At 39.0% G+C, this 24,987-nt stretch overlaps 1 protein-coding gene across 1 annotated transcript in view; it reads right to left on the minus strand.

Moving 5' to 3' along the window:
* Positions 1-24,640, minus strand: part of CAPN2 (calpain 2) — a 47,653-nt gene extending 23,013 nt beyond the window's left edge. Inside the window, exons 1-4 of the mRNA XM_081332925.1 lie at positions 24,344-24,640; positions 17,628-17,697; positions 2,469-2,587; positions 1,555-1,688 (exon numbers count right to left, since the gene is read on the minus strand). Of these exons, the coding sequence (XP_081189051.1) occupies positions 1,555-1,688; positions 2,469-2,587; positions 17,628-17,697; positions 24,344-24,580 (560 nt within the window). The 5' untranslated portion in view covers positions 24,581-24,640. The remainder of the gene's footprint in view (positions 1-1,554; positions 1,689-2,468; positions 2,588-17,627; positions 17,698-24,343) is intronic.
* Positions 24,641-24,987: the final 347 nt, after the last annotated feature.

Raw genomic sequence — 24,987 nt, forward strand, 5'->3', positions numbered from 1 at the left:
GAAATAGGGGAGACATGATAGCAGTATGCCAGTATTTGAGGGGCTCCACAAAAAAGAGGGGGTCATGTTATTCACCAAAGAGGGAAGGATGAGAAACAATGGTTTGAGAAACTGATCAAGGAGAAAAGCAACCTGGAATTAAGGAGAAACTTCCTGACAGTGAGGACAATTAATCAGTGGAACACCTTGCCTCCAGAAATCGTGGGCATTCCATCACTGGAGATTTTTAAGAAGACACTAGACAAGTTACTTGTCTGAGATGATATAGATTCTGCTGCTTGAGCAGGGGGCTGGACTAGAAGACCTCCAACGTCCCTTCCAGCTCTATTCTATTCACGTGACTCTATCACAAAGAGTTATTTCTCCCTTAGCCTGTTATCCACTATTATGCCGTATTAAACTATGTATATATAGTTTATGCATATGTAAACTATGTCTTGATGTTATGGGTATGGCTTTATGTTACTCTTGTTTTGGCTCCAAACAAATGTCATGGGTTGTGAAAGTTAGAAATGAATGTTTTATGAGGAATATGGGCAAAGCTTAACTAAAGAAGCTTTCCCCCGAAGTACAATATGGAATATGGATGCTGAAATCAGTATTTTTTCTACTTGGCATAATATTAATCAATATTAAATCACAAAGCTGTTCTGTTCAGTGCCTCCAAAATTATGCAGTTTTTTTTTCAAATATCTGTTTTTAAAATTTTCCTCAACATAAGCCCTTTAAAAATATTTCTGAGCTGATAATTGTCTTACAAATGATAGAAAAGAGGGAACCATATTTTGGTTCAAATATTAATCCAGAAAATACAAATTAACAGGGAGATAATTCTTCCTTCCTTCCTTCCTTCCTTCCTTCCTTCCTTCCTTCCTTCCTTCCTTCCTTTCTTCTTCCTTCCTTCCTTCCTTCCTTTCTAGCTCACAGAAACGAAGAAGCAAAATGCAAAATAAAATTTCCAACTTAATCCTCTTCCTGCAGATATTATTTAAAAAAAACCCAGAAAAACACATTTTGGAAAAGGATTGCACCCATAATGCATTTAATTTTCTTTTTTCTTTTTCTTTTATCCAGCCATGATTACCTACCTGTATCTATAAGTTAAGGGAAAAGATTAATGGATATTGAATACATTGCTTTTATTACTATCTTAAAAATGTGTTATTAAAATGTACTATCAGTATTATTCATAGGATATTTGCAAAATGTTAGTAGGAAAAGCAATAGAAAGTTACCAAAACATTAAAGGTATGGGAGAGGAGAAATTAGAAATACAATTGTGTGTGCAAGGATTATGAACTCTGTTTAGTAGTTCTGTTAGAACAAATTTCTAGCCTCTGAATTCTTTCATTCTAAGTTTGTTCTTTTCAGCCAGGTTCAAGCTACCAGACTTGGGGTTCAAACATGTTAAGTAGTGCTTTCAGAGTCATAAACCTGTCCACAATATCATCCCTTAGCTTTGCGTTTCACTTATGGGAAACAAATCTAGTATAAAATAAGAGAAGATTTCTGAAGCTGGCATAAAGCAGCAGAATGTTCTTAATCTTTACTTACTTGGCATAGGCCTTCTCCAGTAGGGCACTCCAGAATTCATTTCTCTCTGCTGAGTGAACAAAAAGTAGTTCTCCATTTTTGGTCGGCAATTGATCATCAACAACAACATCTGTCCACTCTCCATACTGCCAGAACTGAAAGGAGAAAGAAAACAATTCAATCAAAGCCCAATGACATGAACTACAGCCATGTTTTTCTCGATCAACAATGCTGGTTGGAAATTATGGAGGCTGGGAAGACTGCTCTGGCAAAGAATATGGTTTTATTCAAGAACAATTGAAATATATAACTATAGAACTGTGGAGTTGGAAAGGACTACAAGCATCATCTAGTTAAGCTGTTCATGAGATGCGGCTGTCCATGCTTTCTTAAAACCTCCAGACGGAGAACCCACATCATCTCGTAACTATTCTACTGTTGACAGATTTTACCACATATGATTTCTTTATGCTTGCTGTTCCTATTGTTACCATTTATATACTAAGATAATGATTTTTGTATCAAATCTAAATGACTTTCATTTATGTTACATTACTCCAAAACTTCAAACCAGTGTTGCTGATCAACACCATGGCACCAGTTCATGTCATTAGCCTTGACTAAATATCTATACATACTTATTTATTATGCTAGTTCTATTTAGGCTACATTTTGCAAAACTCTATATTAATGTATACTTTTCTAACATTTTTTAGAATTTTATCCTCCCCTTTCATTTTGTGTCTTCAACATTTCCAGAAAATTTATATTTCATCAGTATCTGTAAGTGGAGAATTACTTGAAAAGTACTGCTAAGAAAGTGCCTTGAAAGCACCATGACCTTCCTGGGGACAAATTATATCTAGAAGGGCCCCTTCTGTTCTTCCAGTAAACTTTGCCCCAGTGAGACAGCAGAAAAGCAGACTCCTTGATACCTGGAAATGGAAGATTCCTGCATAACTGTCTTGGAAACTTTGATTACTGGGAACCACACGAGCCAAAATTTCTTCATTCAAAGTGAGAGAAGCAATGGCTGCTAGAAGCCAACAGTCTCCTGAAAAAACAAAATAAAATCAAATGCTACTTAAAGGCAGAGAACAAAAATTAACAAATTGGTCCCACTGACCAATTCAGAGCAACCATTTTATTAGGATAAGAAGAAACCAGAATAGAATCTATTGGTTGATTTGCAGATCAACAGGGTGTGACATCAACTGCCCAAATTGTACAGCAGAAATGTACAATCTGGGATGATTCTGAACAGATTTTTGTTCAGAGGGAAAATGAGCCCCATTCGGTTCTGGTAATCAAAACAAAGAATGCTTCAGTTCTACGTCTTTTGCCCTTGGCTCCACTGGTATACATTGGGGTTTCCAGATGACTCTTGTTCTATCAATGCCAGATAAAAACTGCCACTGCTATGCGTGTGAGAACAATCACTATATCCAAAATATGTTCTATCAGGAAAAGCTTCAGAAATATCCCCCAAATTATTGAAAACAGCAGATGCCGCACTCCCACCCACACTCCTAGAATTACCTATCAAGGATTGTGCAGGCAACAACAGTTTCAAAGGGAACCAAGAACCTCATAGCTAAACCAGCAACATTCTAGTTACCCATCCCATTCAAGGCAGTTCTGCTTTCATCTTACGCATGCCACTCCTACACATGCGTTCATCTCCCATAAGAATTTTTGGGACTGGACAGTTCACTTTGCCTTCTTCAGCTCAACCAGTCATACATAACAGGCTTCTTTGATTTTATGTTTAATGCAAGCTGATCATTATGGCAGGCACTGAATGTTGTTGGTTGTGCTTCAGAGGTCGGAACAGTCTGTATCCAGAGATAAATAACTAACAATGTTGATTTGATTTCACAACATTTTCCTTTTGTAAAGATATCTTTAAGAATAAGTAACAATTTTGCCTAGAATAACTAACAATTTTCAAGTTCCAGTTGGGATAGTATTTTGCCTCACACATGGGGCACAGGCAATAAGCAGTGAGTTAAAATGAATATAATATTACTTTGAGATCATAGAATAAATCAAGTCTGTTTTTACACAAGCACAAATGTCCTTATTAAAATTTGGACATGTTATGCAAAGAGCCTGAGAAAGGTGTAAACAGAAAAACTAAATAGAAAAAGAGGGCAATGTAGGAAAAGGACTGGCAGAACCTGGGAGTGGAGTCAAAAGAGGAATTGGCTTAGAATCTCTATGTAGACACAAGCAGACTAAGTCCAACCCCCCTTGAATTCCATTAACTCTTATCTAGTGCCAAAAATAGTGAGTAGATCCCTGTGCATAGACATGAGCAATAAAGCAATTTAATTGGAACTTCATGTGCAGTCCTGGTCTTTTATGCCTAACAGATAATCAGCAATAAGATAGATGGATATAATTACAACTGGAATGAGTTCACAGTTAGAAGATGTAAAGGACTAGGCTAGGGGCTGATCATCCTGGAGAAAGTATATCTAAGTGGTTGCTAAGAGTCAACATTGACTTGATGGCACATAATTAATCAGCTGTACTTTAATATAGGTTCTGTCCTCAAAAACAGTTTGTATAAGTTTCATCTCCTTGCTCACATTTGATGATGATGATGTTATTCATTCAGTTGAGTTTGATCCTGGCAATTCTATGGACCTGGTCTCTCCACATCTTCTGATTTTGCACTGTTTCTTTGAGTTTTTTCTATACTCTGCCTTTTGTCAGCTTTTATTTATTTATTTATTTATTTTTGGGACTTATATGCCGCCCTATCTCCCGAAGGACTCAGGGCGGCTAACAACAATAAAAACAACAATACAAAAATTAAAAAAAAGAATTAAATAAACAGCCCCAAAATAAATTAACTACACAGTTAAAAATTAAAACATTTTAAAAACCCATCGTCAATCCAGGTCAGCCTGATGGAAAAGGAAAGTTTTGAGGTTGCGGCGAAAGGACCGGAGGTCCGGGGCCATCCAAAGCTCAAGGGGGAGTTGGTTCCAAAGGGCTGGTGCTCCCACAGAGAAGGCTTTGATAGTGTCCAGCCATGTTCTATGATGGCCTGGCTTCCTTTTACCACTAACTTTTCCAAACATAATTGCTTTCGCCAGTGAATTCCCCCATATTACATGGCCAAAGTAAATGAGACACAGTTTTGTGATTTTGCCTTCTAGTGTTATGCACCCCAATACTTGCTTGTTAGTCACTGCTCACATTTAGGTGTAGGAAATCAAGACTTGATTCCAGAAACAGGAGGGAACAGTATACCTAAAGAGATATCCTGAATCTATCACCATGGAGAACAGCCACTTAAAACAAAGCTGTGGGGTCAGGGAATTAAATGTCCTCAATTGGATTTACACCTTATTAGAATCCCAGAACTAGAGATAGTAGCAAGAACAAATGAGGACCAAATGAGAAGCTGCATCACACAATTGTTAGCTGACAAGCTCCAATAGCTGGCTAACTCAAAATCCAAGAAAGATACAGATTTCAGAAAGGTATCTTTAATACTAGCCAGGGATGAAAACAACCTTGATGGTTGTTCAAGATTTGGTAGGTTCCAAGGCAAGCAAGACAATTAAGGCAGAGGCTCTTTGAAACATTTCCTTCCCATTACCTCACCTCCTAAACCCACTGAAATCCTCCTTCATCTGATTCCCAGTCTTTCACAGTAGCACAAACTTCCTATTGCTTAGCTCTCCTTAAAAAGAGAAATAAGAATCAGCTTGTGTTCTGGCTCAGGATCCTGCTGATTCTCCAGGAACATTTGGAGAATGAGGGAGCTAAATAAATGGCTAAGTTGTTGTTGGTGCAATATTTCTATTTATCCATAGCCCCTTGTGTTCTCATTTGATTTCTTGGCTGGAAACTCTTGATTTGGATTAGCAGAGTTTATCTTAGATGTGCTTCTGCTTTGTCTTCTTATGATCAGCTATTCAGTTTCTCTGGCAAGATATAACAGGGAATTTGGTGAAAATGTTCACAGATATTTGGAAATGGGAAATACGTGAATACATTAACTCGATAATATAGATTATTAGTACTATTTATTTATTTGGTTTCTCTTCTGCTGCAAAAATGACATTTGTATCAATATTTTTGGCAAGGTCCATATATTTCTCATATGAAATACGAAAAGAAAAAAAAGAAAAAGGTAAATTAACCTAATTTATTTATTTATTATTTTCTTGATGATATTTCTTTGAAAAAGAACTAGGCCTTTTAGTCCATCTACAAGATTCTCTTTCCAACCATTATCGTAGCAACAAACACTCTGTAGCAATGGGTTGTATCTCCCAGGCTGCCATAATATCACATGAATCAGTGTGGGTAATCAAAACAACCTTATAGGTCTGGAGAGACAGAGTCCCAGTGAGATTAATCAGTAGCTTTTGAGCTTTTCCAATGTAGAAGAAGCATCTTCTCACCTACAATTCAGCTTTGTTAAACTCTTCTTTACATTAGAAAAAAAGGTAAAGGTTTCCAGTCATGTTCAACTCTAGGGCGAGGTGCTCATCTCTGTTTCTTGGCCAAGGGAGTCAGTGTTGTCCGAAGACATCGTCTGTGGTCATGTGACCAGAATGGCTAGACACCAAAGGTGCATGGAATACTATTACCTTCTCACCACAGCAGTACCAATTAATCTACTTGCATTTGCATGCTTTTGAACTGCTAGGTGGGCAGGAGCTGGGGCAGGAATGGGAGCTCACCCCTTCACATGGTGCTCAGGTCTTGAAATTGGACTGTCAGCTTTCCAGTTGACAATTTTAGCGTCTTTAACTGCTGAGCCATCACGCCTCCTACATTACCACAATCTTGACATTAAAAAGAAAAAGAAAGATTGCCTGTGATAGGATTGGCATAATATTTTCCATTTTTAGTTGTGAGTCAGCAGAGTTCTGGTTCCTCTGGATTAAAGGCCTCCTGAGTCCTCCACTGATATTCCATACCACCAGAGCAAACTGGTGGTCTCTGGTGGTAGACCTTTACTTTCCAAAGAGCTCTCTCTCTCTGTATCCAGTGGTGGGATTCAGCCAGTTCGCAACACTTCGGCAGAACCGGTAGCTAATTTTTTGTTGCCCAGGCCCAGAATGGACTTCCGGAAGCGGCATCCACACAGAGAAGCAGTTGTTCACATATTTGGATCCCACCACTGTCTGTATCTCTCTCTACCTGCAAAGAGGAACGTCTCAAAACCTTAGTCTCCTCCCGCTTTGCCTCCCATAGGATTGCTATCTTAAAGCCCAATCCTACCTGGGGGAGAACATTGAAGCCTAAACAAGTATGCTATCTGGGTACAGTGGGGCTGTAATAGCTGCCAATATTTCATCATGATATTATATGAGGAAACCAGGTATTTCCAGAACCAAACACTTTTTTTATACAATGTGTTCAGTAAAATAGTTACTATTAATGATCTTTTACCACATTTATGGCTCACAGTAACTTTGTAGCACAAGCCAAATCAATTTTATAATTTCCACATGAAAGATTTCACAAATTTCTTGCCAAGTAGGATTCATACAGCTTGGATTTAAAGAATTCTCTCTGGGTATTCATTAGTATACTTGAGGAGTGTTTTGTCTTAAAGCTCTAATATAGCTAAATGTCTATGTTATTGGTGCATAGTTGCATATAATCATGAAGTTTAGTTCATTGGATATAATGAATCACTGAAGCAAAAGGAAGGAAGTAATGATGTCTTCATAGAGAAAACATGTTTAATATTTATACATTTTTCCAAAGATGTTGCCATGGTATTACAGCAATGACCTTTAAACAGTTTCCCTCTAAGTGGGAGGGGGCAGATGTATCCTACGTTAAAAAGCATATTTGCATAAGAAAAAGAAATATTTTTCTATAATGATGTCATGCCACCATACTGTGAAGATTCTGTTTTATTCACTAAAACTGTCTGTAGAGGGAGCAGGATTTTTGGAGCGGGGAACAACTTGATAGCATCATGACAGTATGCAATGAACACATTTGTTTCTTTCCCTCTCTTTCTTTTTCTGCTATAACCTTTGAAATTGAACAGTTTGAAGCAGTAAAAACTTTCTTTTTTTTTATTGAAAAGTTTTAAAATACAGTTTTCCTTTAAAAAACCCCCCTTCCCCCTCCCTGCTCCCCCCCCTACCTCCCCCCAACCTCCCTCCCTCCTCCCCTCCCTCCATCCCCCCCTCCCCCCCCGACTTCCCAGAGCTAAATACAAGGTATATATCTATAAAAAGGCAATCATAAACAACCATATACTACCCACTATAAAATCTAAAATCCATTACTCTCTAGCTTATATAGGATAAGACACACCTTAACAATATTAACTATATATAAAAAACTAGGAAAAAAAAACGAAAGAAGACTTATTCGAATGCTACATAAAACTTCTTAACCCTATACTTGTTCTGGATAAACTCAATCCATTTTCTCCATTCCATAATATAGCGTTCTTGCGAATGATCTTTCAAATAGGCCGAAATCTTCGCCATCTCTGCCAGGTCGGAAACCTTTAAAGTCCACTCTTCTATGGTCGGCAATTCCTCTTTCTTCCAATATTGGCCTATCAAAAGTCTTGCTGCCGTAATTAAGTTCAACATCAACTTAGTGTCCACAACTGTAGCGTCTGCAATTATTCCCAACAAAAAAAGTTGCGGACAAAACTTTATCCTCTGTTTAAAAATCTTCTGCATATTCCACCAGACTTTTATCCAAAAAGCCTTAACCTTCTTACATGTCCACCATATGTGAAAATATGTTGCATCTTCATCACCACACCTCCAACATTTAGGCTGGTAATTCGGATACATACTTGCAAGCTTTTTAGGATCTAAATGCCATCTATAAAACATTTTGTAAACGTTCTCTCTTAGATTTTGAGCTTGAGTAAATTTTACGTTCCTCACCCAAATCTTTTCCCACATGTCCATTGTGATAACTTCCTGAATGTTTTGGGCCCATTTTATCATACAATCCTTAACAAGCTCTGTCTCTGAGTCAATCTCTATCAATGCAAGATATATCCGTTTAATATGTGCTGGTCCCTGATTTCTAACTTGCTTTATCAAATTTTCATCAGTCATTGTAAAACCATTTTTCTGGTCTTCTTTCCACCTGGCCCGTAGCTGAGTATATTGAAACCAGTTTTGAACAACCTTCTCTTCTCGCAAGAGGCTATATGACTTCAAACACCAGACATTTCTTTCCAAACTTAGGATCTCCTTGTATGTAGTCACATCATGTTTGAAGCCAGCATGTATATTTTCTATTGCGTGTTTTGGAGTTGCCCACAATGGTATCTTGCAACTCAACTTATGTCTATACTTCTTCCAAACTCTCAGCAATGCCTGTCTTAAAATATGCACCCTAAACACATTGTCTACCTTCTTATCATACAACAAATATGCATGCCAGCCAAACCACAAATCATGGCCCTCAAGATTTAATAACCTCCCTTGCGTCAAATTAATCCAATCACTTATTCCTACTAATGCAGCAGCTTCATAATATAATTTAAAATTAGGCAATTTAAGACCACCTCTCTCACGAGTATCCTGCATAATCTTAAGTTTAACTCGTGGTTTTTTCCCTGCCCACACAAATTTATTGATACCACGCTGCCATTCCTCCAAATTAGAATCTTTCTTAAGAATCGGTATCATTTGAAACAAAAATAAAAATTTGGGCAGGACATTCATTTGCACTGCTGCAATCCGTCCCAACAAAGACAATTGCAATTTTTGCCAACTCTCCAATTCTTTTTGAATTTTCCCCCATAGTTTTTCATAATTATTTTTATATAGCTTTGTATTAGAGGGCGACAAAATCACCCCCAGATATTTAACCCTCTTAACAATCTCAAATCCAGTTAATCCTTCTAAGAGAGCCTTCTGTGAAACTGTCATATTTCTAGCCAAAATTTTAGTTTTCTGTGTATTTACCTTAAATCCAGAAACCTTCCCATATTTGTGTTATTATCTCCATCAGGTCCACAACAGAGTTCTCTGGCTGGGTCACTGTAACAACCAGATCATCTGCAAATGCTCTCAATCTATAGTCCTGATCTCCAACTTGTATCCCCTTAATTTTTTCCGAACTCCGAATCTTAACCAATAGTATCTCTAATGTTAACACAAATAACAAGGGCGATAACGGACACCCTTGCCTTGTGCCCTTCTCAATGTTACATGCTGCTGTCAGGCTATTGTTAACTATAATTCGGGCAGTTTGTTTTTGATATAATGCCCTAATCGGCTGTAAAAAATTTTCCCCAAAATCCATTTTATCTAAAACTTTCAACAAAAATTGCCAATTCAATTGGTCAAAGGCCTTTTCAGCATCTAAAAAAATTAGCGCTGCAGAGATCTGGTTGTGCCTTTCCAAAAACTCTAAAACATCAACTATATGTCTCACATTATTTTTCATTTGTCTACCACTAATAAACCCCGTTTGATCCCCATGAATCACCTGTTGCAGAACCCTCATCAGTCTATTAGCCAAAACCTTAGCAAATATCTTATAATCTGTGTTCAAAAGCGATATCGGTCTGTAATTTTTAACTTGAGTAGCATCCTGGTCTTCCTTCGGAATCAAAGAGATAAAAGCTGTTCTCCAAGACGGTGGCACCTTTCCCCCCCTCTGAATTGTCTGAAACAGTTCCTTTAACGGCTTTATCATCTCAAATTGTAAATTTTTATAATAGGCTGCAGTCAAGCCATCCGTACCTGGCGCTTTATCCAACTTCAATTCCTTAATTGCTGTAAGAATTTCTTCTTCTGTAATCAGTTGATTAATCCCCTCTTTTTGTACTTGCGTAAGAACTGGGATGCTAGCATTCTCCAAGTATATGTCAATATCTTTTACATTAATTTCCTCTTTAGTATATAATTTTGAATAAAAATCCACAAAAGCATCCTTAATAAAATTCTGTTGAAACACAACCCTTCCTTTATACTCAATCTTATCTATATTAGAGGCCCTTTGTTTTTTCCTCAGTCTATAAGCTAACCATCTGCCTGGCTTATTAGCGTTGCAAAAAGTATTGTGCTTAGCAAACCGCAGATTGGTTGCCACTTGATCTGCCATTAATTTATCAAATTGTCCTCTTAGCAGTCTAATAGCCTCCTTGACCTTCACATCCTCTGGATTCAGAATCAAAGCCTTTTCTTTTTCCTTTATTTCATTCTCCAGTTCTTTCCTTCTAGTTTCCACTGCACGTCTATGTCTATTATTCATATATATCAACACCCCTCTCATATAGGCCTTGCTAGCATCCCAAACCATATCCATAGAGGTACCCTTATTCATATTAATCTCAAAAAAGTCCTTCATCCGCTGTTTGCATTCTTCCACATTTCTCTGATTTCTAAACAAATTCTCATTTACACGCCATGAGCGCCTGTCTCTTTTCTCCTTATCAATCTCCAACCAAACTGGACTGTGGTCAGAAATAGTTCTTGCACAAATCTTCACCTTTTAGTTCTCAAAAAAAAATCATTAGTCAACAAAATAAAATCAATCCTCGAAAAAGATTGGTGTCTATCAGAATAAAAAGTATAATCCTTCTCCTGCAAATGCCTCTCACGCCAAATATCTCGCAATTCCAGGTCATCCTTCATTTCAAAAAAAGATTTAGGCAGTCTAGCATGACTTGGAATGCACTTAAAAGCTCCAGCCTTGTCCAACTGTACATCCAAAACACCATTCCAGTCTCCCATAAAAATAAAAGATTTATAATCCAACTGGGTAAGCTTTGTGTGGAGTAAGCTAAAAAAATCAGCTTGTTGTTGGTTAGGTGCATATAATCCAACTAGAAGCGTCTTTTTACCTTCTAACAACAGCTCAATCATAACATATCTTCCATGCTTATCTGCTTCAATTAAGTCTGCTGTTAAGGCACTTTTAACATAAACAACCACTCCATTTTTCTTATTCTCTGCAGAGGCAACAAATTGCGTACCCAGTCTCGAGTTCAATAAATGCTTTTGATCCAAAACTCTAATATGCGTTTCTTGCAAAAATATAACATCTATCTTAAATTGTTTTAAATATTGAAAAACTTTCTTCCTCTTCTGCGGTGAATTTAGTCCATTAACATTCCAGGTTAGAAATTTAGTTGCCATGCATATCCTCCCAAAGCTCTTGGAGCACAGCTTTGATAGGGCTAATTTCTTTAGGCCGTGCTCCTCCCACAGCTTGCGTACGTTGTGAAGAATCTGAAGACTTTTGCTGATCTTGTTCTTTTATTTTCTTTGCTCGCTTTAAAGCAGCACGCGTTACTCTTTGCTCTCTAGGATCATCCAAAGAAGTTGTATCTTGATCTGCTCCAGGACCACTTTCCTCTGTTTCATCCTCTTGATGTTCTCCTTCTCCCGATCCCTTTCCAGCTTCCAGAAGTGTTGATGGGGTTGCTTTTAAGACATTATTGTAGAAATCACGCGCTTGCTTCACAGTAATCAGCCGATACCTTTTGCCTTCATGCATCACCATCAGCCCATCTGGAATCTCTCATCTGAACCTTATATCTCTTTGCTTAAGCTCATGCACGAGAAATGTATAGTCCTTCCTTCCCCTTAAAATCCTTGGAGGAATTTCTTTTAAAACCAAAACTTCTTGTTCAGCAAATCACCACTTTAGCATCATAGGCAGCTTGTATAACTTGATCTCTAATCTCTCTTTTTGCAAAATAAACCACCACATCTCTAGGCAACTTTCTCTGTCTGGCAATCCATGAGTTCACCCGAAACACTTTATCCATAGCTGCTCTTATTTCAGATGCTGGCTGGTTTAATACCACTTCAAGAGCCTCAGAGATCAGCTGCTTTAAATCTTCTTTAATATTCTCTTTTAACCCTCTGATTCTAACAGCAAACTGCATCTGGTAATATTGGGCTAGGCTTAACTCCCTTTCCATTTTGTCTCTTGCATTTTCATTCTCCCGTGCTTTTACTTCTAATATAGCGTTCCTTTGAGCCAGATCATCCATTTTTTCATCTAATTCTTCCACACATCCCGCCACTTTATGCACTGAAGACAAAATGTCTACCTTCATCACGCTGAACTTCTGTTCCATCCTCTCTTCCATTCTCTCCTCCAATTTCTCCAATTTCTCCTCCATCTGTGCAAATTTATCACCCATTGATTGATTGATTGATTCCAAAAGTTTATCCAGAGCATCTCGTAAGTCCTTCGGTGTCAGCACTTCAGGAGGGTGCAACGCCTGTAGTGATGATTGTTGCACCGGCGAGGATCCACCGCTCCGAAGAGTTTTAGGGGGAGGTTTCGCCGCCATCTTTTAGTCCTCAATTATGACGCACTTTCACTTAAAGTTTAAAAAGTCCAACAAGCTAGAAAGTATAGTAAAATAATCCTCTTCACCTTTCCCTCTTGTACCGCTCTGCCTGCTCCTTTAAATCATAGTTCTTTCTTCAGGCAGGGATGGTTCGCAGACGCCTGGCTCTGCTCCAAGAAGTTCGGAGCAGAGACGCCGGCCAGCTGGGAGCAACCCAGGCTTCGGGGGAGTTCAATCCTTCAGCCGCCCAAGCTCCAAGCTCAGGCGGCCCCGGAGAACTCTACCCCTACCTGAGACCTCACCCCCTCCTCTTCTCCCGAGGAGGGGGCTTCAATTTCGCCCGAACAGCTGATCGACGCTGTTTCGGGCGAAAAAACAAACAGCTGAGCCGCGGGCAGCCCGGGAAGGCTGTCTTCGGCGCCGCGCCGCCACCGGAAGTCGAAGCAGTAAAAACTTTCTAAACTGCCTCTGCTGATTTATCTACTTTCATGGTTTAGTCTCCCATTGCCAAAATGTCTGGCACTGTCCTTAATATTAGTAGGAAATGCTGAATAAGTCACAGGAACAAGTAAGACTATTAACCTGGACTATATACCTTTCTCCATCTTACTTAAAAGCATCACTTAAAGCCTTTATTGACCAAAACCATGATGGGCAGTCTCTTTCTCTCAGCCTAACATACCTCATTATTTAAAAATTCAAATTTAATAAACAATAAATAAATATTATGGAATGCCACAGAAGTGCATGTAGCTAAGCTAACAGAATGTTTTAAAATGGATGCTTGACAGAATAACAAAGTGAAAGAGACTGTGGATAAGATGAAATCATGTACAAGAATTATTACTTCAAAAATGGCGAAAGATATTAAAATCATAGAGTTAAATCTCTGAGTTATCTCAGAGAACATGCCGTACAACCTCTTGAGCACTACAGGATCCATTAGAACATCTCTGACAGATGAATTGGTTTGAAGACTGTTAGAGAAGTTATCACGGATTGCAGTAACTGTCAGATGAATTGTATGATGTAATGAGAAGTATGTATCTGAAAACTGATATAGCAAATCCCAAAATACTGGTATTTGACAGGGAAAATGGAGTGAATGATTGCAAATTATATATAAATGGTAAAAAATGCAGTAAATAGAACAATTTGTGCACAATGTATAAATGCTGAGAGACAGGTAGTAAGTACTATATGGTCTGTTGCTGTTCTGTACCAGCCTGCTACCAGCCCTGCAGAAAAAGCAGGGACAACCCCTTTACAAACGGCAAGAGGCTGGAATAAAGCCTGCCAAATTTATTAACATAAAACAGAGCAAAACAAGACACCAACCATGAAACAGGAGCTATGAAACAGGAATTATTCAAGCGGTTGCCTTCAGCAAACCAGCCCTCCCACACATTCCCCTTTTATACAGTTCAGGGCGTGGCTTCTCTCTGCCTCCTTCCGAGGTGCCCCATTGCCTTCCTCTGTTTACTCCTGATTGACTGCCTCCTGCGTCGGGCGTCCTTGAACAGGGTCATCTTCATCCACGCTGTCAGGCTCACACAGCTGGGTCTCCGTCGTGACCAGGTGGGAGGGGCCTGGCTGAGGGCTCTCATCAGCAAGCTCTCCAATCCCCTCAGCAAGCTCTTCAACACCCCCCTCCTCCTCTGAGTCGTCCGACCCAACTGCCGAATCCACAGGCTGACCCTGAATCACAACACTTGCCAGGACTGACTGCTAGAAGAAGCAAAAATGGCTGTGTATAAGAGCATGCTTCTGCCTACTTTGTTATATGGGACAAGTGAAGGGCATATCAGGACAGGTCTAAATGTAAATTCAGATATAAATAAAAGTGAAAATGAGCTACTAAAGCATATGTGGTAAATCAGGAAGAAATCACGACAAGAATGAATGTGTGCTGGATGAATGTGGACTGAGTAAAAAAAATGATCAGTACAAAAGAAGTACATTGAAACTGTTTCATTATGCACAGAATAAATGAGGATCGAATTGTAAAACAAACATAAGAAGAGTGAATTGGTAGAGAGAAAGGGGAAGACCAAAGAGCTCATGGTTGGATGGTGAAGATGCAGTCTTGACAAAGAATGAAGTAAGAAGTTAAAAGAATAAAAGGCAATGTATGAAGTGGTATATGATTGTGGTAGAAACAAGGACTAATTTGCAAAAATTCACGGAGAGGAATTGTGAATGTATTGTTATAAACTAGGCTTCAGCTATGATTCTTTTTCTTTTACATATCTCATACTTTTAATTTCTTTGCCTCAGTATTCCTTATTCCTTTTCTGCACTTGCATAACATAGCTAGTTCTTGAAAGGAAATGTCTGAACAATTACCATTTTTAGAAAACAAGTTTGGGCAGAATTGTGGTTCACATCACAATTCCCACTGGTCAAAGTAACCAAAGGACTAGAAAGTGATTATCAAGCCTTCCATCCCCTTATTTAAGTTGTCTGAAATCTGGAACTGTCTTAATGTACTGGAACTATAACTTCCAAGATTCCCAACCAGTATAACTAGTGGCCAAGATGGCAGACACTTCTTACCATTGTTTGGTAGCAATGTGGGAGTGCAACACTGGATTTCTCTGTGAGCCACTATTCAACTTCTATAGACTTTTCTAGAAAGAGAAATTCTACTGGTTCAATTTAAAAGTGTATGGATAGGGATCCTGCGGTTACTGAATACTAACTGGCCAATGTAAAGAACACTGGTAATTGTAGATCAATATTTGGAGGTCACTGTTGGAATTCATGAGTACCTTTTGTCAGAGTTGAGTTTATGGATTCAAAATGGCCAATTTTATTTTTCCATGGTCTTTCTGATTCTACAAATTGAGACTGTGCGTGTTTATTTCTGCAACATAATAAAGTGCTTCATATCCAGCATCCCTATATAATAGCTAAGCACATGGGGTCTTGAAAACAGAATTGATCTTCATAATTTCCACTTGTAGGAGTACAGCCAGTTAAATGATGTTATTCAAAAATCAAAAGGAATCTGATAGCACCTTTTCAGAATAACTGTTTTATTAAAGGTACAATCTTTTGTGAACCGCAGCTCACTTCATCAGATGACTCACAAGTGGCAGAACTGCAAACTTGGGAAACTTGACTGGAACAGAAGGAAGCTAGTGAATTTCCACACTTCAACAAGAAGCTATTGAGATGATGGATCTTTAAGGAATTTCTTAATTTATAAATTAACTAAAAGCAGATTTTCAGCCATCAAAATCATTATTACTTTTTAATTCTAACATATGGAAATATATATTGAAATGCCTATAATTTTCATGGGTTCTAAGACAGAGAATCCTTATGTTACATTTCTTAAGCTATCTTACATGTGAACAGGTAAAACAATTATATCTCATAATGTTTATAAGACAAATCTTATCTTAACTAAACACATTGCAGTCTACAGAAGCCAAATTAAGTGATTTTAATATTGGTAATCACCACCAGCTCTAACTCTATCTATTCAAGCAAATGCAAGGAGCGAGAATATATTGGATAACATGATTTTTATATGCTCAGTTAAACTAAAATGAAATGGGTAGTTTGCAGACCAGCTTTTGGAAGTCCAGCTACATTTGTTAAAACTATCTCTCTCTCTAAAAAAAAGGGAAAACAAGCAACAGTCATCCCTGAAGCTGGCTTAACTGAATTTTCCCCATTCACAAATATTACTCTCAGCAACTGCCCTGTGGGAAGATCTTTATTTTTTAAAAAAAATGTTTTATTGCCCTGTGGGAAGATCTTTAATTGTAGATTAAGTATTATGCAGATGTAATGCATACATACATACCCATCAAACTATTCATTTGCATGGTAAATAATGTTATGCAAAGTATGGAAAAATAGAAAAAATAGCAAGCAAAATAAATTAAAGACAGGAGATAAGAGGTAAGAGAAAGAAATCTAAGTGTGGTTTCCAACTTCTAGCATGTTCATATAAAGATTTATAAATTGCCTTTTGTCTTTTTAAATTCTCATCTCTATTTCTAATTATCATATATAAGAGATGATTGTATATATTACAAATCTTTCCAAATAATTAACATAAGACAGAAACTACTTTTAGTATAACTAAATGCTTCTCATCCTTCAAAAACAAAGAGGTTGTAAGGACCTGCCCCAGCTGGCCCTCTCAGGAAAGTGACTCTTGACACCATGTGGTTAATCAAAAGAACTTTTACTGAGAAACAGTGGTTGCAGTAAAGTCAAGCGGAATCTAACATTCCCGCGGAAAGCACCAAGCTATTCTTCCCACTTTGAAACCCAATCCCGCTAATTGCTCTACAGTGCCGCAGGGTTGTTTTGAGAACTCTGAGGTACAGGAGAGATAATGAGTCATCCTTAGGGCACAGTGGCCTTGGAGTCAGGCTGGAACCAGCAGGGAGGGAGTCCTTTCCATCTCTAAAGACAATCCCCCTCCCTAATTCCCATGCTGTTACAGCAGAAGCAAAAGCATGCAAAGAATGCTCCTCCAGCGCCTCCTCCTCCCCCCTCCCCCAGAATGGCAGGCCACCCTGAAAATAGGGGCCCTGAGAGAAGTTAAGCAATTCTTTAATTCCAAGAATTGAGCTATAACAGAACCCTCCAATTTCAGCTCTCTGTTCACCATCAACAACAATACAATATACAAGATAAGATATGCATTAAAAGCCGTGAAGAACGTGGATTGAATGCAGCCCAGAAAAGAACACATCAGTTTCTGAAAGGGCATTTTCAGCAATGTAGACATAATGTTAAGGATGCTTCAAGAAGAAAGTAAACCATATGAATCATACCTTACCTAAAGCCCCTTGGCAGATATCAGTCCGGGTGGCACCTCCAATAATAAACTGAGGTTTGGAACACAATTCCTGGGAAAATAAAGAATAAAACAAAACTTTTAGAGTTATTGTTTTAAGGATATGATTAATATTTAGATGGAGGATTTCTTCTGGGAATTGCAGGGTTGTTGCTAGACTGGAAAGTTGAAAAAAACATCTCAAAGAAGGCATAACTTCCATAACATGGTCAATAATCTTATCTGGATCTACTCACCAGAAGTCAGTCTTCAACTGAAAGGTGAGTTTGTGTTTTATTTATAGACCCCCTGAGCTGTGGAATCAATGTCTATGAGATGCTGAGATTATATTTCTCAACATAAATCATAAATGTTTCAATCAGATTACTTAGCTAAATCTCACAGAAGACAAAGTACTCTGTTTAAACAAATGAAATTGAACAGCAAGTGAAGCTCTTCATACCACTGAGATAAACATAATTCACTTTTATTTCCAATGTTTAGGGTATGACTGCCATTGTTTATATAACCTAAACAGGACCATTCAAGCATTACCCAAAAGCATTATCATCATTCACTGCATAGTCAGTTAAATTTAGACTAGATTTGACGTTTTTATCCACCTATAAAGTCCTTCACAATGACCTGGAATAGGGAGATGTTGTTGTCTGATGGTATTAAACATATAGTTTAATATAGTTCTCCATGGAACTACATCTATATGGAGGAAAGCTCTTTAACATCTTCATAAACAATTTAAATGAGAGGATAGAAGGGGAACTCATTAAATTTTCAGATGACACCAAGCTAGGGGGAATAACCAACACTTTAGAACATGGGTGTCAAACTCGCCACATCACGTGATGTGTCACGATATACCACGACTCTTTTTGCATTGCCGGCAATGGGGTGGGCACAGCTTCGGTATGATGCATCCGGCCCACAGGCTGGCAGTTTGATACCCCTGCTTTAGAAGATAGGGTCAAAATCCAGAAGGCCCTATCCAACAAAATGCAATTTAGTGATGAGGAAAGTAAAATTTTACACAGGTAAAGAAAAACCATAGGGATAGAATAGAGGATGCCTGGCTCAACACCAATAACTGTGAGAAGGATCTTAGAGTCCTAGTGGACAACGACTTAAGCATGAGCCAGCAGTGCGCTGCAGCTGCCAAAAGACCCAATGCAGACCTAGGTTGCATCAACAGAGGGATAATATCATCATGTGAACTGTTAGTACCATGTTGTACTGCACTGGTAAGACACTTGGAATACTGTGTCCAGTTTTGACCACAATACAAAAAAGATGTTGAGACTCTAGAAACTGCAGAGAAGAGAAACAAAGACAATTAGGGATTGGAGGCTAAAACATATGTTGAATGGTTGCAGGAACTGGCCATGTCTAGTCTAATGAAGAGAAAGACTAGGAATGACTTGATAGCAGTCTTCCAATATTTGGGGATTTGTCACAGAGAAGAGGGGTTGATCTATTCTCCAAAACACTTCAGGGCAGGACAAGAAGTAACGGATGCAAACTTATCAAAGAAAGACCCAACCAAGAACTAAGGAGAAATTACCTAACAGTGAGAACAATTAATCAATGGAACCACTTGCTTCCAGAGATTGTGGGAACTCTGTCACTGGAGGTTTTTAAGAAGACATTGGACAGCCATTTGTCTGGAATAGCATAGAATCTCCAGGAGGTTGGACTAGAAGACCTCCAAGGTCCCTTCCAACTCTATTACACTGTTATTGTATCATTACAGGATGCAAGCTGTTCCAAGTAAAGCTGCCCTTTGTAACTGACTGGTGGTGATTTTGTCAGTGTTGATGGTGTTCAAGTGGTGCTCCAGTTATTTTGGGATTTGGGGTTCAAGGTACTTATCACTAATAATAATATCTTTGCTTTGTTTTCACACAGTTATTCTATTTCTATTTGCAGGTCTTCGTATTTTGTGATTCCCCCCCCCCCCCAGTTCTCTTCTATTCCACTGTCTCTAGGTAATTCTGTCTGTCTGTTTGAATTCTAAAGTCCCAGAGCATTCTGGCTTCTTTATTTTCAATTACTTTGTCTATTTTATGGTTCCACCAGTTCTTGCTTGCAGGCAAATAGCATTTCATGCAGATCTTCCAATGCACCATTGTTGGTATTTTGTCATGCCAGTTTATAATCAGTCTGTGCAATCTTTTTTGAGCAAGTAAGTAGGTGGTCCATTGTTTCTTCAGCTTCTTTGCAGAGGCAGTATTTGCTGTCTATTGTTGTCTTCTCAGTTCTGGCTTTGCATAAATGTGTTCTTAAGGCTTGGTTTTGTGATACCCAGAATTAGCCCCTCTGTATCTGTCTTCAACTTTCTCGCTATTAGCCATTGCCAGGTCTTGTTATCTGCTTTGCCTATTTTTTTAATGTACTGGACATACAATACTTTTCCCTGCTATGTCCTTTTCTAGTCTTCATTTGGTCTTTCTTGTACACCAGTTTAGTCTTGCCAGTATTCAGTAAGTGTTCATAGTATATTAGCCTCATGCATCTTCTCCAACGTCCTTTCTTCTCTGTCTGATTACTTGCAACATTCCACACCCACCTCTTTTCATTAATAAGTAGAGTCTATCAACATTGCTGCATATTCATGCATATCATCCGAATGGCATGATTTACTGTTTTTATTTCTCTGGAATTCCTATCTACAGTATGGCTTTTAGTTTTGCTTGAGTCCAGTCTACTATTCCAACTTGTAACTATTATACCAGTTAGCAATTTGAAAGTTGTTGGTAAGCAGGTAATTGGTCTGTAGTGGCTTGGTGCATCCCTGTTGGTTGGATTTTTCATTATTAGGTAAGATTTTGCAGATGTTACCCAAACAATTTTATCTCCTTGCTGGATGTTATCAACGAGTGGGTGCAGACTAGTCAGATGTTTCAACTAAATACCATGCAGTTCAGCTTCACCTGGTGGTGACCAATTCTGGACCTCCCTTGCCCTTTTCTCCTCCATTTCTGCTGTTCTTATGAGTTCTTTCATTTCAGCTTCTTTTTTATTCTTAACCACATTCTTTATCCAAGTTGCATTTTATTGTATTTTTTTGGTTATCCCGTAACTGCATTCAAAACCGCTCTCTTCCTTCTCTGATGTTGACTGATTCATTTCAACCTCTCCATCAATGAATTGGTAGAAACATTTCTGATTTGACTGAAATTGGAGATTATGCCTATAGTGAGCAATTCAAGCTTCATATCTGCTGCTTGTTTTGGCTATAGCTGTTATTTGCTGCTTTATTATTTCCAGGGTTCTTTAATTTTCCTTGTTTCTAGGTGATATTTCTTAATCCACTATTCTTTTGGTTTTCTTTTCTTCAGCTTCTTTTTTCCCAACTGTTTTAGCTTGCTTGTATCTGATCTGAGGGACGCGGTGGCTCAGTGGGTTAGGACACTGAGCTTGTCGATCAGAAGGTCGGCAGTTTGGCGGGTCGAATCCCGAGTGCCGCGTAGCAGAGTGAGCGCCTGTTACTCGTCCCAGCTTCTGCCAACCTAGCAGTTCGAAAGCACGTAAAAATGCAAGTAGAAAAATAGGGACCACTCCGGTGGGAAGGTAACAGCGTTCCGTGTGCCTTTGACATCTAGTCATGCCGGCCACATGACCATGGAGATGTCCTCGGACAAGCACTGGCTCTTCGGCTTTGAAACGGAGATGAGCACCGGCCCCTAGAGTCGGAAACGACTAGCACGCATGTGTGTGGGAACCTTTACCTTAACCTTTACCTTTACCTTATCTGATCTTAGCATGCGGATCTTATTTTCCAGCCTGATCTTCCATTTTGGTGGTGCACTGTTTGGCTTTTTTCCTTTGTTTGTTGATTTTGTATTCCAGTTATTCTGTTTTAACTGCCAAATTAAAAAGATGCACCTTATGCTCCTTTTCTAAAAAGAACCAAGACATAGAGACCATTGGCAATTGTGCACACAGGTAGTCCTCAACTAACAACCACAACTGAGCCCAAACTTTCTGCTGTTATCTGAGACATTTGTTAAGGGAATTTTGCCCCATTTTTTACTTTTCTTGCTACAGTTGTTAAATGAATCACTGCAGTTGTTAGTTATATGGTTGTTAAAGTAAATCCAGCTTCCCCATTGACTTTGCTTGTCAGGTCATAAAAGTGATCACATAACCCTGGGACACAAACATCATAAATATGAACCAGTTGCCAAGCATCTGAATTTTGATCATGTGACCATGGAGATGCTGCAATGTTGTAAATATGAAAATGGTCATAAGTCAATTTTTTTCAGTGCTGTTGTATCTTTGAACAGACACTAAATGAAGTGCTGTAAATTGCACTAGTTTGGAAGTGACATACATTGCTATGTTTTTCTAGAAGAGGCTTTGGCTAATGTCAATGTTCTCAGATGAGTCTCTTCTGCAGATACAACAGGTTTGTAACAAGAGAGAGCTAGAATATTTAAATGTTTGGGTAATTAAAACCAGTATCTTGAGATCCCAAAGTTCTTGAAAGGGAGCATGGACAGGCACGGTCCAATTTTAATTTTATTATTGCTTTAACATAATCTGTGTAGTTTTCTTCTCATTTTGCTGGCTCTTAGAAAACCACATTCTTCTGGATTAACTGAAATTTGAACACCTTATAAACTGATGTAAAACCTGCAGCAAACTTTACCAACTCTTGTACAGTAAATCCAGCTCTTTGAATAAATAGCTTCTGTTTTCTTCAACTGACCTTTCATCCTCAGAGAGTGAATTGAGTGGGATCTGGAGTTATGGCTGGCATCCACTCAGGAATGTTTATATAATGCAGGTCTGTGTATATGTAGTTGCATATACCAACATGTTCCCATGTATCCCTGGCAATGGGAAACATACTGAGATTTCTAAACCAAATATTCCATTTATATCAAAAAGACTTCTGTCACAAAGGAAACAAGCCCCTTCTGCTTGGTAACTAAAGGATGCAAATATGCAACCAGCTGCTTCTACAAAGTAAAGTGATGTAAAGTTAACTGACGTCATGAGATGCATCAATGAATTTATCTAAAGGAGATTAAGAAATCAAGGTTGGTGAAAAAGAGCAGGCAAGGAAACGAAGAAGTGCAGTGAAGTGCAGCCTGTCAAATATTTTTGGACTATTGTTCTTATAACTACAATGTGTAAATGGAATATGATGAGTTTCATATTTATGATAAATAAAAGAAAGAAGTAGAATGTGAAACATCAGGACAGAACATCAGGAGAGGTTTGTCTAACTGGATACACTCTTAAGTGTGTTGGACTACCCACTTAATTAGCATTCACAATTTGAATGAGCATCGGATCTATAGTAATTCCAGTCCAACACAACTGGAGAGCACCACATTAAGCAATGATGACATATCTTCACTCCTGAAGGCCCAAGAAGGAATAGGTGACAGCATGAATGTAGGGTGAAATCTAATGTACGAGGAGTACAATCTCTGAATTGTAAAATATGGAAGACGGAATGCTTGAAACCATTCAGTAAAGGCACAGACACTCTTAATATAGGCATATTTATTCCCAAGGTGATTTCACCATGAAAAAAATATTAATGACAGTATCCGTGTGCTGGTAAATATGGCATGCAAATCATTCTTCCCCAATCTAGTATTCTCCAGATCTCAGATTCTCATAATTCTCTCTCAGCATAGTCTCTAACAAAATTTGGGAATGGCTTAGCCTTACACAAAGTCCACTATAAACAGGACTTTGAGTTTTAGTTTTACATCATTTTTTCAGATAATACAATAAAGGTCTGTTGGTTTCTTGCTGAAGGCATTAGAAATGTTTCTGTGCGGAAGGGCATTGAGGCAGACTGAGTCATACTGAAAGAATTTTGTAAGAGGAGAGTTGTATTTGTCTATGCTGGCAAAAACAAAATATATCAACAATCTAATAAATAGCACTTTTTCCTAACACATTTTATTAAAAGCATATGCCTTTTTTTTTAAAAAAAATGATTAGTTGAAAAAAATACTGGAAAGATAGTTTTAACTCTAGAACATCCAAGAAACAACTGGATATCCTTCCTTACAATTTACCTAAAACCTGAATAATCATCATCCCACATTCCAAATAATCTGGAATATAATACCAATCCTACATCAACAGGAATAGGCGGTGGGGCGACTGAAAAGCACAAAACTTTTAGCAGACTCCTCAACCTTCTGAATCCATGACATATATTACTTGCTCGTTTTGATGGCATTTTAAACTATTTGTAGAATTACTGTAAGCCTCTCAAAGAGATTGACTATTGGGCACCAAATAAATATTGTTAATAAATAAAAAAGTGGTGTCGAATTTGCCAGGGCAGTCTTGGCTGATGGGGTTTTTTTTTTGGCTGGGTTTCCTTCTATCTAACCGGCGGAAGCATTGAAGCCAACGCAGATATTGGAGCACAACTCGACCCCGACCTGATCTGCAAGGCATCAGTGGTGACCTTCGACACACCCTCGCGTACGCGTTCGGGGATCATCTGGATGAAAGAAACAGAAAGGTTCCTTCCCAGTACCGTAATTAACCACCCATTGTCGTTCAGGCCCCTTTGTCGTTCTCCTTCCCTCCCGAACAGGAGAGAAACGCGACGTTAAAATGGTACTGGGCTTCCTTTCCTTTCCTCCCCTCCCCCTTCTCCGGGGGACTCCCTCCTCCCTCCCTCCCTCCCTCCCGCCAGCATCTGCGAGATGGTCGCCTACCGTCGGCCTCTTCCAGACGATGCCTTTTGTTTTGTACGAGTTTGGCCCTAGTTCTTTGTAGCCCAGAGAAGCCGCTGCGGCGGGGAAAGAGGGGTCGTGAAAGAGCTTGCCCGCCTCGAGGCACTCGTCCCTCAGCGTGTGAAAGTCCTGGTTCAAGTATTTCACGGCTTTGGAGTTGGAGCCCAGCCCTTGCGCGACCTGTCTGTCTTTGGCTAATTTAGCGGCAATCCCAGCCATGGTGCCGCTTCCCCGCTCAGCTCTCCTCCCGCCTTCCTCTCTGCAAGGAAGCCCCGGCCAGCCGACGGGATTCAGAGCCAAGCTGGCCGAGGGTGATTCATTTCCAGGAGAGGAAAATAACAGCGTCTCTGTACCCTGGGTGTGGCTGGTCCGGCCTTCACGGGACCAGGCTGGAGAAAAAGGGCCGCGAGCCTCCTCCTGCGGCTCCTTACGAGCTCACTGGACGAGGGAGACTGGTGCGCCTGCATTTTTTAAGAATATCAACATACGATTGGGATCGAAGGTTAACCCAATATCTCTCTGTTTTCTAAGGTGGAAAAGCGCCCACAACCCCGTCCTCCTGGGATTTTACACATAAGGGGAGAGAACATTCAGGTCCTTCCCGTATCTGTCTGTCTGTCTATCTA

Source organism: Vipera berus (assembly GCF_964194415.1).
Source record: "Vipera berus genome assembly, chromosome: 1".
NCBI lineage: Eukaryota > Metazoa > Chordata > Lepidosauria > Squamata > Viperidae > Vipera > Vipera berus.